The 16,069-nt window shown below is 38.7% G+C and overlaps 1 protein-coding gene across 1 annotated transcript in view; it reads left to right on the top strand.

Moving 5' to 3' along the window:
• Positions 1-16,069, top strand: part of AGBL3 (AGBL carboxypeptidase 3) — a 90,791-nt gene that overhangs the window by 54,290 nt on the left and 20,432 nt on the right. Inside the window, 1 exon segment of the mRNA XM_082661410.1 lies at positions 10,457-10,535. Coding sequence (XP_082517536.1) covers positions 10,457-10,535 — 79 coding nt within the window.

Here is a 16,069-nt window from a genome sequence, read left to right as displayed (position 1 = left end):
TAAATGTTACACTCCATTTATAGTTATTATAAAATATTGGCTATATTCCCCATGTTGTACAATTATCCTTGTAGCTTATTTTATACATAATAGTTTGTACCTCTTAATTCCCCACCCCTGTAATGCCCCTCCCCCCTTCCCTCTTCCCTCTGGTAACCACTAGTTGTCTATACCTGTGAGTGTGCTGCTTTTTTGTTATATTCACTAGTTTGTTGTATTTTTTAGATTTCACATATAAGTGATATCATTCAGTATTTGTTTTTCTGACTTATTTCACTTATCATAATACCCCTCAAGTCCATCCATGTTGCTGCAAATGGCAAAATTTCATTCTTTTTTTTGGCTGAGTAGTATTCCAGTGTGTGTGTGTGTGTGTGTGTGTGTACACACACACACACACACACACTTACATACACGTCATCTTTATCCATTCATCTGTTAACGGACACTTCCTTAGGTTGCTTCCATATCTTGGCAATTGTAAATAATGCTGCTGTGAACATTGGGATGGATGTATCTTTTCAAATGAGGGGTCTTGTTTTTTTCAGATATATACCCAGGAGTGGAATTGCTGGGTCATATGGTAGTTCTGTTTTTGAGAAACCTCCATACTGTTTTCCATAGTGGATCCACCAATTTACATTCTCATCAATAGTGTATGAGGGTTCCTTTTTTTTTTCTTCTTGTGGTATGCAGGCCTCTCACTGTTGTGGCCTCTCCCGTTGCTGAGCGCAGGCTCAGCGGCCATGGCTCATGGGCCTAGCCGCTCCACGGCATGTGGGATCTTCCCAGACTGGGGTACGAACTCATGTCCCCTGCATCAGCAGGCAGACTCTCAACCACTGCGCCACCAGGAAAGCCCTATTTGTGTTCTTTTTGATGATAGCCATTCTGAGAGGTGTGAGGTGATATCTCATTGTGGTTTTGATTTGCATTTCCCTAATGATTAGCAGTGTTGAGCATCTTTTCATGTACCTGTTGGCCATCTGCATTTTCTCTTTGGAAAAATGTCTCTTTAGTTCTTCTGCCCATTTTTTAATTGGGTGGTATGGATTTTTGTTTGCTTGTTTGTTCTTTTTCTTTCTTTTTTGGTTGTGTGGCATGTGGGATCTTAGTTCCCTGACCAGGGATCAAGCCCGTGCCCGCTGTGGTAGAAGTGTGGAGTCTTAACCACTGGGCCACCAGGGAAGTCCTGGGTTGTTTTTTTGATGTTGAGTCATATGAGCGGTTTATATATGTTGGATGTTAACCCCTTATCAATCATATCATTTGCAAATAGTTTCTCCCATTCAGTAGGCTTTTTGTTTTGTTTATGGTTTCCTTTGCTGTGCAAAAGATTTTAAGTTTAAATAGGTCCCATTTGTTTATTTTTGCTTTTATTTCCTTTGCTTTAAAAGATAGATCCAAAAAAATATTGCTACAATTCATGTCAGTGTTCTGCCTATGTTTTCCTCTACGAGTTTTATGGTTTCCAGTCTTACATTTAGGTCTGTAATCCATTTTGACTTTATTTTTGTATATGGTATTAGTGAATGTTCTAATTTCATTCTTTTACATGTAGCTGTACAGTTTTCCCACCCCCACTTGGTGAAGAGATTCTTTTCTCCATTGTATATTCTTGCCTCCTTTGTCATAGATTAATTGAGCATAAGTGTGTGGGTTTATTTCTGGGCTCTCTATTCTGTTCCATTGATGTTTGTTTATTTTTGTGCTAGTACCATACTGTTTTGATTAATGTGGCTTTGTAGTATAGTCTGAAGTCAGGGAGTGTGATTCCTCCAGCTCTGTTCTTTCTCAAGATTGTTTTGGCTGTTGGGTTTTTCATGTTTCCATATAAATTTTTAAAATATTTGTTCTAGTTCTGTGAAAAATGCCATTGGTATTTTGATAGGGATTGCATTGAATCTGTAGATTGCCTTGATCTTTCCATCTGTTTGTATCATGAAGACAAATTTTCAAAAGCCCTGAAGGTGACTAAGAGATCATCAGGGCCATTAACACTAGGTTTTAACAGGGCAGACGGCTTCCAATAGAGGCCATGGAGGTGAGCCGCCTGGAGCTGTGCACTGTGGTGTGGGCAGAGTCCGGACAGAGAGCCAGGCATGAGTAGCACCCTGCCAAGCTGTTGGCGTGCTGTTGCCACCCTAGTGGGTCCAGAAGGCAGAGCACTGGGACAAGAGGATTATTCTTGACCATTAAAATCTCATTGAATCTGCTTTACTAGGTTTTGAGCTTGCTTGGGACCCATTCCCCATCCTTCTTTCCTTTTTCTCCCTTTTGCAATGGGAATGTCTTAGCCTATGCCTGTCCCACAGTTGTATTTTGGAAGCACATAACTTGATTGGTTTCATGGGTTCACAACTGGACAGGAAATTTACCTCAGGATGAATCATATTTTGAGTCTCATCCATATCTGATTTAGATGTTATTGAGATAAGACTTTGGAGTTTAGAGTTGATGCTGGAATTAGTTAAGACGTTAGGGGTTGCTGGGATGGGATGAATGAATTTTGCATGTGAGAATGACATGAATCTGAGGGGATTAAGGGTGGAATGCTATGGTCTAGATATTTCTGTCCCCCAAAGTCATATGTTGAAATTATAATGCCCCATATTATGGTACAAGAAGGTGGGGCCTTTGGGAGGTGATTATGTCATGAGGGCAGAGCCCTCTGAATGGGATTAGTGCCTTATAAAAGAGGCTCCAGAGAGATCCCTAGCCCCTTCTGCCTTGTGAGGATACAACAAGCAGTCTGCAACCCAAAAGAAAGCTCTCATCTGACCATACTGGCACCCTCATCTCAACCTTCCAGCCTCCAGAACTATGAGAAATATATGTCCCTTATTTATTAGCCACACAGTTGGAGGTATTTTGTTATAACAGGTGAATGGACCAAGACAGATGTTGTATTCATTTTCTATTGCTGAGTAACTAATTACCCCAAATTTTAGCAGCTTTAAACAAAAAACGTTTATTATCACATAGTTCCTGTGGGTCCGGAATCCAGGAGTGGCTTATCTGGGTTCCTTTATCTAAGGTCTCTGAAAAGACTGCAGTGAAGGTAGCCTAATCTCAGAAGCAGAATCCCATTACTTTTGCCATATACCATTCAGTAGAAGTAAGTCACTAGGTTTAGCCCAGTGACCTAGGATTACAGAAGGGTATGAATACTAAAAGATGGGGAACATCAGAGGTCATCTTAGAGATTGTCTACCACAGATGTAAAAGCCATTACTTTGATTTGACATTTGCCTCAAGGCTATGTTGAAGCCAACCTACAAATTCTAGAATTTGGGGCTGTTTTCCCTCTCAATTCAGTTTTTTTATCCACATTTTTTGAGCTGATTTCTTTCTTGTAGCACACCTTATCAAATAAAGCTAGCAACAACCAACTCATAGTCTAAACTTCCTGCCTCAAAATCTCTTTGCCCAATGACTCAGTTCTGTTATGTACATTTTCTGTCTTTCACACTGTCACAGAAGATAGTTTTACTAAATGTATCACCTCTACATAACTTGTGTCACTATTTTTCTAGGTTCCTATAACCACCTGTTGTTATTCAGTCACAAAGCCAATGACTGCCACATAATTTAGGTTTTTATTAGGACAGCATTCTATTTCTAGGTATCAGTTTCAACACTATTCATATTTTATTCATTAAAACAAAATTCTCAGAATCTCAGTAGCTTATAATAGCAAATACCTATTTTCCTGTTCATGGATCATCTATGGCTCTCCTGGGCTAATAGGAGGTCAGTTGAACTTATATCCAGACTGTGGGTTGTTTCAGATCTATTCTACATTTCTTCCTCCCCCCACCCCAAGACCAGCAGCCAGTTAGGGTACGTTCTGCTCATGGTAAATCACAAGAGTTCAGGAGGGCACGCCAAACCATGAAAGTATGTTTAAAGTCCCTGTTTCTCATTCCACTGGCTAAATCAAGTCATATATCCAAATCTAACATAATGGAATAGGAAGGGTAAAAATTTGGGAACAATCCAGGGGGATCTATTCCCGGGGTAGGTACTAGAAGTGCAAAGGCCATGAGAAAGGAGCATGTCTGTCATCTTCTAGGAAGACCAAGGAGGCTAATTTGGGTAGAGAAGACTGAAAAAGGAGAACAGTGGTAAGAGATAAAGTGAGATAGGTGTTGGAAGTTGAGGGGGACAAATCATGTAAAACCTGGCTTAGGACTTCACTTTTTACTCTAAGTGAGTCTGGAGAGTTTTGGTCAGAGGAGTGACATGATGTGCTTTAAGTGTCAGCAAGGTCACTTTGGGTGTTGTTTTGAGAGTAGAATGATGAACCACAAGGGGAGACCATTTAAGGGGCTACTGCAGTTATCCAGGCAAGAAAAAGTGGTGGCTGGACCAAGGTGGTAGCCGTAGAGAGGATGAGAAGTGATCAGATTTTAGATATATCTGACAGAGTCTAGAGAATTTGCTGATGGCTTGGGTGTGAGTTTGAACAATAAAAAGGAGAGCTAGAGGTCTCCAGAATTCTAGGCCTGAGCAACTGAAGATGGAGCTTCCACTTACTGACATGGGGACTGTTTTCTTCTCTTCCTACTAAATCATGTTCTGAAGGTATGTATCAGGACTCCATCCATTGCAAGGAACAAAAAACTCTTCAAAAAAAATGGCTTAGCTGGGGTCTCCTGGTGGCGCAGTGGTTGAGAGTCCACCTGCCGATGCAGGGGACACGGGTTCATGCCCCGGTCCGGGAAGATCCCACATGCCGCGGAGCGGCTGGGCCTGTGAGCCATGGCTGCTGAGCCTGCACATCCGGAGCCTGTGCTCCGCAACGGGAGAGGCCACAACAGTGAGAGGCCCACGTACCGCAAATTTAAAAAAAAAAAAAGGCTTAGCTGAAAGGGGAATTGGTTGGCTTAGTAAGGGAAAAAGTCTAGGGATGACACTGGCTTTAGCCATGGCTTAAATAAGGGGCTCAAAGGATATCACTAGGATTCGAAGTTTTTTCCCCATTTTAATGTCATTTCTGCCTCTTCTGGGTTGGTTCCATTCTCAAACTCTCCTCTCTTGCTGGCGAAATGGAATTCCAGCCTCACATTCTCACAACTGTAAGTCTGGTAGATACCCTCTTTTCCAGTAGCCCCCTCAAAAACATAGAGTTTGATTCTTTTATTGTAGTAAAAATACACATAACATTTACCATCTTAGCCATTTTTAAGTGTACACTTCAGTGGTATTAAGTACATTCACATTGTTGTACAACCATCACCACCATCCCATAACTCTTGTCATCTTCAAAAACTGAAATTCTATACCCATTAATAACTCCCCATTCTCTGCCCCCCTGGCCCTTGGAAACCACTGTATACTTTCTTTCTTCATGATTTTGACTACACTAAGTACCTCATGTAAGTAGAGTCATACAGTATTTGTCTTTTTGTGATTGGTTTATTTCATCTAGCATAATGTCCTCAAGGTTCATCCATGTTGTAGCATATTTCAGAATTTCTTTCCTTTATGAGGCTGAATAATATTCTATTGTACGTCTATACCACATTTTGCTAATCCATTCTTCCATCAATGGACACCAGGGTTGCTTTCACATTTTAGCTATTGAATTGAATAATGCTGCCATGTACATGATTGTACAGATGTCTCTTCAAGACGTTGCTTTTCATTCTCTTGCTTTTCATTCTCTTCTAAAATGAAATTGCTGGATCATATGGTAATTCTACTTTTAATTTTTTGAGGAACCTCCATACTGTTTTTCACAGCAGCTATACCATTTTACATTCCCATCAACAGTGCACACAGGCTCTGATTTTTCTACATGCTTGACAGCACTTGTTATTTTCTGGGTTTTTTTTTTTTTTTTTTTAAATAATGGCCATTCTAACAGGTGTGAGGTGATATCTCACTGTGGCTTTGATTTGCATTGCCCTAATGGTTAGTGATATTGAGCATCTATTTATATGCCTATTGGCCATTCATATATTTTCTTTGGAGAAATGTCTATTCAAGTCCTTGGCCCATTTCTGAATTGGTTTGTTTATTGTTGTTGTTGAGTTTTAGGAGTTCTTTATATATTCTGGACATTAATCCCTTATCAGGTATGTGATTTGCAAATATTTCTCCCATTCTGTATTTTGCCATTTTACTCTCTGAATACTGTCTGTGATGCACAAAATTTTTAAATTGTCATTAAGTTCAGTTTGTCTATTTTTCTTTTTTAAACCTTTGCCTTTAGTGTCATATCCAATATATCATTGACAAATCCAATGTCATGAAGCTTTTGCTCTATGTTTTCTTCTAAGATATTTATTGTTTTAAGTATTACATTTAGGCCCTTGATCAATTTTGAGTTAATTTTTGTATAAGGTGCTAGGTAAGGGTCCAACTTCATTCTTTTGCAACTCGATATCCAGTTTTCCCAGCACGATTTGATGAAAGACTGTTCTTTCCCTGTTGAATATTTTAGCACCCTTGTCAAAAATCACTTGACCATATATGCAAAGATTTATTCATGGGCTCTCTATTCTGTCCATTAGTCTATATGTCTGTCTTCATACCAGTACCACATTGTCTTGATTACTGTAGAAATGTAGTAAGTTTTGAAATCAGGAAGTGTGAACCCTCTAATTTCCTTCTCCCTTTTCAAGATTATTTTGGCATTCAGAGTTCCTTGAGATTCCATATAAATTTTAGAATCAATTTTTCTATTTCTGCAAAAAATATCATTGGGATTTTGCTAGGGATTGCATTGAATACATAGATTGCTTTGGGCAGTATTGGCATTTTAATAATATTAATAAGTCTTCTAATCCATGAACAAGGGATGTGTTTATATTTATTTATGTCTTCTTTAATTTCTTTCAGCAATGTTTTGTAGTTTCCGTTACACAGTTCTTTCACCTCCTTGGTTAATTCCTAACTATTCTATTCTTTTTGATGTTCTTATACATGGAATTGTTTTTGTAATTTCCTTTCTTATCTTTCATTATTTGTTTATAGAAATGCAACTGTTTTTGTGTGTTGAGTTTGTATCCTGATACTTTGCTGAATTAATGTATCAGTTCAAACAGGTTTTTTGTGGACTCTAGGGTTTTTAAATATATCATCTGCAAACAGATCATTTTACTTCTTCCTTTCCAATTTGGATGCCTTTTATTTCTTCTTCTTGCTTAATTGCTAGGGCTTGAACTTCCAATACTATGTTGAATGGAAGTGATGAAAGCAGACACCCTAGCCTTGTTCCTGATCTTAGAGGAGGTGCTTTTTGGTCTTTCACCATTGAGTGTGATGTTTGCTGTAGGTTTTTTATAGATGGCTTTTATTATGGTGAGATAGTTTCCTTCTATGCCTAGTTTGTTGAGTTTTTTTAAATCATGAAAGGGTGTTGAGTTTTGTCAGATGCCTTTTCTGCATTAATTGAGATGGTCATGTGTTTTTTTCCTCCATTCTATTGATTTGGTGTATTACATTGATCAATTTTCATATGTTAAAACTATCCTTGCATTCCAGATATAAATCCTATTTGGTCATGGTGTAAATCCTTTTAATATGCTGCTGAATTTGGTTTGCTATTATTTTGTTGAGGATTTTTGCATCAGTGTTCATAAGGGATATTGGTCTATAATTTTCTTGTAGTGTCTTTTTCTGGCTTTTGTATCACAGTAATGCTGGCCTTACAGAGTGAGTTAGGAAATGTTCCTTCCTCTTCAGTTTTTTGGAAAAGTTTGAGAAAGATCAGCATTAGTTTTTTAAATATTTGGTGGAATTCACCCAAGAAACTGTCAGGTCCAGGGCTTTATTTTTGGTTGGGAGAATTTTCATTACTGATTCAATCTCCTCAACTAGTTATATATAGGTCTACTCATATTTTCTATTTCTGCATGAGATAGTCTTGGTAAATTCTGTGTTTCTAGTAATTTGTCCATTTCATCTAGGTTATCTAATTTATTGGCATACACTTGTTTGCAATACTCTTATAATCCTTTCTATTTCTGTAGAATTGGTAGTAATATCTCTACTTTCATTTCTGATTTTAGTAATTTAACTTTTTTTCTTAGCCCATTTAGCTAAAGGTTTGTCAATTTTGTTGATCTTTTCAAAGAATTAACTTTTGGTTTCATTGATTTTCTCTAGTTTTTCTATTTCATTTATCTCTGCTCTAATCCTTATTACTTCCTTCCTCTTCTGTCTGTGGATTTAATTTTTTCTTCTTTTTCTAGTTCCTTAAGTTTAAAGTTAGGTTACTGACTTGAGATCTTTAGTTTTTGAATGTGTTTATAGTTATAAATTTCCCCCTTAGCATTACTTTCACTGTGTCCCATAAATTTTGCTCTGTTGTGTTTTCATTTTCATTCAACTCTCTTAAGTATTTCCTAGTTTCTCTTGTTTCTCTTGTGACTTCTTTGATTCATTGACTGTTTAAAAGTGTGTGTATAATTTCCACAATTTTTTGAACATTTTATTTTTCCTTTTGTTATTTCTAACTTTATTCCATTGTGGTAAGAAAAGATACTTTGTATGATATCTATCTTTTAAAATCTATTAAAACTTAATTGGTGGTCTAACATATGTTCTGTCCTGGAAAATGTCCTATATATGCACTTGAGAAGAATGTGTGTTCTATTTTTGGGTGGTGTTCTGTATATGTCTGTTAAGTTTCAATGGCTCATTGTGTTAAGTCCTTTTTCCTTATATACCTTCTGTCTGACTGGTCTCCCTATTGTAAGTGGCGTATTGAAGTCTCCTGTTATATTGTAGAACTGTCTATTTCTCCCTTCAATTCGGTCAGTTTTTGCTTCATACATTTTGATGGTCTGTCATTAGGTATGTAAATGTTTATAATTAATTGTTATGTCTTCTTGCTGTATTGAATCTTTTAACATATCCTTTTTAAAGTAGTTTCTAGTAACATTTTTAAATTTAAAGTCTATTTTGTCTAATAGAGCCACTCCTGCCCTCTTTTGGTTACTATTTGCATAGAATATCTCTTTCCTTCCTTTCACTTTCAACCAGTTTGTGTCTTTGGATCTCAGTGAGTCTTTTATAGACTGAATATAGTTGGATCGTGTGTTTTTTATCCATTCTGACAGTGTCTGTCTTCTGATTGGAAAGTTTAATCCATTTACAATGAAAATAATTACTGATAAAAAGAGACTCCTGTCTCTGTGCTGTTTTCTATATGCCTTAGAGTATTTTTGTCCGTCATTTCCTGCATTCCTGTCTTCTTTTGTGTTTAGTTGATTTTTTGTGGTGAAATGTTTAAATTCCTTTCTTACTTCCTTTTGTGTATATTCTATAGGCGTTTCTTTGTTGTCACCAGGGGGATTACATTTAATATCCTGAAGTTATAACACTCTAATTTGATACAGCTTAACTTCAAAACATACAAAAACTCTGTTCCTTTACAGCTGCACTCCCAGGCTTTCAGTTGTATATGTCACCAAATTACGTAGTTATATGTTGTGGGCCCAAAAACATAAACTAATAATTCTTTAAGTGTATTAGTCTCTTAAATTATGTAATAAATAAGGTTTAGAGTTACAGACCAAAGTGACAGTAGTCTAATACTAATTTTACACTAATAAATGCTATTTTTTCTTTAAATGTTTTTCTCTTAAATCATGTAGACAACAAAAAATTCAGTTTGAAACTATTGTTACAATAGTACTTACTAGCTTTTATAATTTCCCGTGTATTTAACTTCACTGAGACCTTTATTTTTCTCTACAGCTTCAATTTACTATCATTTCACCTTGCAGAAATCCCTTGGGCATTTCTTTCAAGGCATGTCAAATGGTCACAAACTCCCTCAGCTTTTGTTCATCTGGAAATGTCTTTAATTCCTACCTAACTTTTGAAGGACAGTTCTGCTGTTTTTTGGGTTTCTTCCCTATTTTGCACTGTGTTCTGGCTTCCAAAGTTTCTGATGAGAAATCTGGTAATGATCTTATTGAGGATCCCTTGCATGTAATAATTTGCTTCTCTCTTAATGCTGTCAAAAGTCTCTCTTTGACTTTGAAAGTTTATGTGACTTACTGTGGGTTTTTAAATTTCATCTTACTTGGAGTTCACTGAGCTTCTTTGATATTTACCTTCCTGTCTTTCATCAAATTTGGGACGTTTTCAGGCATTATTTCTTTACTCCTTGGCATTTGTGGGTTGCTGACTTCTCCAGCTCTAAGGCTGGTATGCATGAGGCAAAAAGAAAACACATGAAACTACTCACTATCATGCTCCTCTTCCGCTGCTGAAGTCCCTCATCATCTGCCTTCTTCTTTCCACCTTTTAGAGCCTCTTGTGTGTATTTGGTCTGTAATACCCAGGGTATTAGTTGTACTTAGTGGAAAGAAGAGGACGAGTACTTCATCTTCCTAGAAGTGGAAGTCTTAAGATAGTTTTATGTCTGCATACATACATACTATCTTTGATATATTGATTAAATAATGATTTTAAATATGATTCTCTTACCTAGATAAAAAACAAGAAAAAACATCTGAAAACAAAGAAGGAAAGAAACTCTACCACAGCAAGCCATCAGAGAAGAGCAAGAGGTAAATGTTCATTGATATGGTTGTTAACAGTCGTTGGAAAAAAAACAAAAATGGCAAATTATTTCCTCTTATACCCAGGAAGACGTCATGATTTTTCCCCAGGTAAAATTAATGATTAAAATTTTGCTCATATTATTTACTGTTTATAAAAATACAAAAGAATCTTGACAGATGAGAGGTGGGTCTTATTACGGTGCTATATTTAAATTTCACTTATACTTACCTTACTTGGAAAAGTATTTGAGGCATCTTACAAAGATGTATCCAGGAGAGCAAGAAGAAATAAATTAAAACTAAGAAAAATTAATGGGAAAACAAGAGTATAAAATAGATGGTACTGAGAGATTGCCTTCCATCATGATAGCATGAGGATCTCTGCAAACCCACTCACCAGCAAAAATCAGAGAAAATTATTTTTTTAAAAAAACAAAAATTTAAAGTTTCTGGAAATGGTCCTAAGGGCATACAGCAAATGAAAAATCATCTGTTCGGGAAAATCTACTAAAATTGGGTACAAACAAAAAAACAACCAAAAGGAAACCAGTGAGAGCCTGGGGTATTTGAATCAAGACTCTGCACACCCTGCCCCCCAGATTCCAGCTCAATGATACTCTACTCCAGGAGAGTGCAGCCAAGGACACAGGGTCCGCTTTCCCCACAGATGCCAGCCAGAGGGCTATCTTCCCAGGAAGGGCAGGGCTTGCACATTTCTTATCCTGTCTCCAGCTGCCTGCTGTTGAAGTGAAGTTCCAGGTAAGTGCAGTCAGGAGGTGGGGGCTCCCTTCTTTCTACGCAGACCCCACTCTTGAAAAGAAGGCTCCACACTTTGTGTGCTACATCACTGAAAATATTTTGGTCCTAATCACCCGTCTTGGATTGTGAGGTGTTGGTTCCACACTGGAAGAGGCAAATAGAGAAGACCTGAGGCTCCTGCCCTCCTTCCACCTACATCTTAGCTCCTAAAGTGGGGTACCACTGAGAGAAGAGTGCCACTGTCCCCACTCTCAGCTCCAGAGACACATCAGAAATTTTGCATAAGTGCATTAAGATGGCAGAGTAGGAGGATGTGGAGCTCACTTTCCCTCAAAAACACATCTACATGTGGCACAGTTCTCACAGCAAACTAACTGGAAACTGGCAAAAGATCTCTCATACAACCAAAGCTGCAAGAAACATCCCCATGTCATTGGGTACGATGGGAAAAAAAAGGCATCAAGACACAAGACGCCCCTGGGAGGTATCTGTGAAGGAGGGAGGGTCCACACAGGCAGGCCCTCACCCTGGGAACCCCATGACTGCTAGGAACTCCACCAGGACATACAGAGGGACTGGAGGGGCCTGGACTCTGATCTCAAGCCGTGTACATGTGCTGGCTTGCTATCAGTCAGGGCAGAAAGAGACTAGAGCTGATGGCTGCCACTTCATCACACTTCCCAGCCTGAAGCACATGCCAGGTGGGGCAGCTAGTATGTGCAGTGGCTAGGCACTGAATCTCGGGTTTGTGTGCCCTGGGAGTGAACTCAATCTAGCTGCACAGAGACAGCCCAGAGCGTCTGGGGTGTGGCCCAGGCCAAACCTCAGAGCCCATTGTCAGTACCTGCACTGCAGAGCACAAGTCTGCCATTGGAGCCCATCATCAGCACATGCACGGTGGGACACAGGTACGGTGGCAGCGGACTTCATTGGCATACATACCACGTGGCATCACAGAATCGCATGTCTCTGGCAGACAGCCCCTGGGGAGGAATACACAGTGGTTCCTTTCCCTGTGAGAGTGCTCTGGTTCTTCCCACCTCACACCCCAGCTTGGAGCTGGATTGTGGGTGGACAGGTCCTGGGAGAGCAGCCCCAGGCAGCAGCACAATGACCTCAATTCCTGCAGCCACAACACCCCAGCTCCCAGCACCAGCCTAGCACTAGGTCTGGGATAAACACAACAGAGAAACGGACAAGACCTTGGGCTGCTTCTGGGAAGAACTGTGGATGCCTTCAGTGGTGGCACATAGGTCTGCTATGACTACATGGGCCTCACTTGCTTCGGCACTCACCTTTTGCAACAGAGCACATACTTAAGGGCAACAGAGTCTTACTGAGCCCAACTTTCAGGGCTTCTACTCCAACAACCGGGGAGCAGACCCCACCCCCAGCAAGGCTCTGACAGCCACAGAGCAAAGAGGAGGCCCCACCCAAAATCCAGTGCAGGCTCTGGACAACACACCACCAATCCCATCCCCTATCAAGGGGATAATGGCCAGCATACTCTGAGGAAAGATGTGGCTAGCATCCATACCAAAACTAGCCCTCACACCAAAAATATTGAACTCACACATTCTATACAGGGACACTCTCACATAAAAGCACCCCTTCAAGACAACAGTAGCTGTTTCTCCTAAATTCAGAGACAGAGAAAGTTAAGTAAAATGAAAAAGAAGGAGAGGAACTGTTCCCAATTAAAAAAATAAGAGATATCCCCTGAATAAACAAATCATGAAACAGACCTCAGTGGTCTATTACACCCTGAGTTCAAACAGGAGTTAATAAAAATGCTAAAGGAAATAAGAAGGATTATCAACAGAAAGGCAGATCACTGTAACAAGGATCTAGAAACTATAAAAAGGAACCCATCAAAATTAGACAAGTCAATTGCCAAGATAAAAACCAATCTACAAGCAATGAATAGCAAACTAAGTGCCACAGAAGAATGAACAACTGATCTGGAAGACACAATAATGGAAATCAGTCAGAACAGCAGACAGAAAGACAAATGAAAACAGAAAAGTGAAAGCCATATACGAGATCTATGGGATAACATAAAGCATGCCAACCTACACATGATATTGGTTCCAGAAGGAGAAGAAAGAGAGAAGGGGATCGAAAATGTAATCTAAAGAAGGAAACGGATATCCAGGTACAGGAAGCACAGATGGTCCCAAAGAAGATGAACACAAACAGACCCACACCAAGACATATTGGAATTAAAATGGCAAAAGATAAAGAGAGGATTCTAAAGGCAGATAGAGAAAAGCAGTCAGTTACAAGGCAACCCCCATAAGACTATCAGCGTATTTCTCCGCAGAAACTGTGCAGGTCAGAAGGCAGTGGCATGATATATTCAAAGTCCTGAAAGAGAAAACCCTGCCCCCTGGGATACTCTACCCAGCAAGATTATAATTTAGACCAGGAGGAGAGAGAAAGAATTTCTCAGACAAGCAAAAACTAAAAGAATACAGCAATGCTAAGCCTAACCTAAAAGAAATATTGAAAGGTCTTCTCTAGATAGAAAAGAAGCAAGTATCTATAGGAAAGGGAAAATCACAATAGGAAAGGCAAATACATAAAAGGATTGAAGATCACTTAAGTCAGTACATAGATTAAAAAACAATCCAAAAAATTGTAAAAATGATTAAAACTACAATTAACAGTAAAAGGATAAGGATGTAAAATAGGACATCAAAATCACAAAATGTAGGGAATGGGAGTATAATAATGAAGATCTTTTAGAATGTGTTTGAACTTGTATGACTATCAGTCTAAAGCAAGTAGATATGGTTAACATACTTGAAAACCAGGGTAACCAAACATCAAAAAGGTACAGTAGAGTCACAGAAACCCAAAAGAAAGGAACTCAAGCATAATACAAAAGAAATCCATCAAACCACAAAAGGGAAAACAAAAAAGAAATGAACGGAGAAGTACAAAAACTGGAAAAAAAGGCTTAAAATGGCAATAAGTACATACCTATCAATAATTACTTTAAATGTCAATGGACTAAATTCTCATCAAAAGACACAGAGTGGCAGATTGGATAAAAAAATCAAGAACCTACAATATGCGGCCCACAAGTACAATATGCTGCCTACAAGACTCACTTTAGGGCAAAAGACACACAGGTTGAAAGTGAGGGGATGGAAAAGGATATTTCATGCAAATGAAAACAATAAGAAAGCAGGGGTAGCAATACTCGTATCTGACAAAGTAGACTTTAAAACAAAGTAGTCTTTAAAACATAAAGACAGAGAAGGACATTATATAATGATAAAAGGAGCAATACAAGAGGATATTACACTTGATAACATAAATGTACCCAATATAGGAGCACCTAAATACATAAATAGCAGCAGACATAAAGGAAGAGATTGACAGGAATACAATAATAGTAGGAGACTTTAACACCCCACTGACATCAATGGACAGATCTTCTAGACAGAAAATCAGTAAGGCAGCAGAGATGCTAAATGACACAACAGACCAAATATTTTTCCTTGGTCAGGGGAACCAGGTAAAACAGGTAGCTCCTAATGTCTTCCCAAAATAAATGACTTAATTTGCAACAGATCCTGGAGAAATTCAAGCTTAACAGCATTCTCAGAAACAGTAGAAGTAGAGTAAAAGGCAATTCGGAGAAGATTGGTAGATCCATTGGAGAAACAGGCTAAACTTGTAGGCTGGCTAGTTCACCAGAGAGAACTGTAGGGAGGGGAACAGCTGGGAGGAGTCTGAGGTGGCATCAGAACAAATCTGAAACCCTGACCTAGGAAACTGTTCCTTTGGAGCCCAAATTTGATTGGATTAGTCTGTAGGGCAATTTATGCCCCAGGGCACTGTTGAAAACAATAGATCTATTAGCCAGAAATTAGTGGAATTTAACAGCGGGGTGTGTGATCAGGGAAGGTGTCAAAGACAACCCTGCCAAAACCACTGCCTTCCCAGAGAGAGTGGGGCACAACCAAGTCTGCACCCGTCAGGGAGCAAATTAGAGGTTTAACACTTCAGGGGGTAATGGACTTCGCTAAAATACACCAGCCAGTCACTAAAGAAACAAATACATACATAACAATAAATAGCTCCAGAAGGTATGGAAGGGGTAGCAGGGAAAGATTAGTACCCAGAGTTCAACAGAATTGTCTAGTTGGAAAATAAGCCTGACAAACACAGACGAAGGACAACATCCCTAGTTGATGCGATCCAAAAAATCATCCTTGGAGCCAATCAATCAATCTTTCAAGCATCTGTTACCTGCAGAGAGCCCAGAAGTTGAAGACCTGAGTACCAGACTTAGAAGATTTCTACTCAGATGTTTCTGGAGTTTAATAACAGTGATCCAGTGGGAAATTTAAAGTTAGCAGTCACAAGTTCATTCAGCAGATACTGAGCACCAAATACACTGTCATCTGCTAAATGTGGATTGAATTAACGGAATCTAATTTCCCAAGAACTTCTGAAATTTTTTCTCTTTTCCTCCTTTATTATTTACTAATAATCTTTGGCAGAAAGAGTGAACAGTATCATCTTAACTGAGGTTAATGCCTGAGGTCAACTTAAGTTCATGCTCTTGAACTATTTCTTACTTTAAATGATTGCTTGTTATCAGTATATCCCTAAAAAAATATTAGAGTATTTTAGTTAACTTTATTTCCTACCAGGACACTTTCAATAATTCATTTTGCAGACTTTAAGCAAAAACAAATAATTATAGATTACTGTGATTAGAATTTATAGATCACATTCATAAGGACACTGGCCTGGTGATTTTC

This window comes from Grampus griseus (genome assembly GCF_964374135.1).
Source record: "Grampus griseus genome assembly, chromosome: 9".
Lineage (NCBI taxonomy): Eukaryota > Metazoa > Chordata > Mammalia > Artiodactyla > Delphinidae > Grampus > Grampus griseus.
The sequence above is the reverse complement of the archived record's forward strand: the minus strand, read 5'-3'. Positions and strand labels throughout refer to the sequence as shown.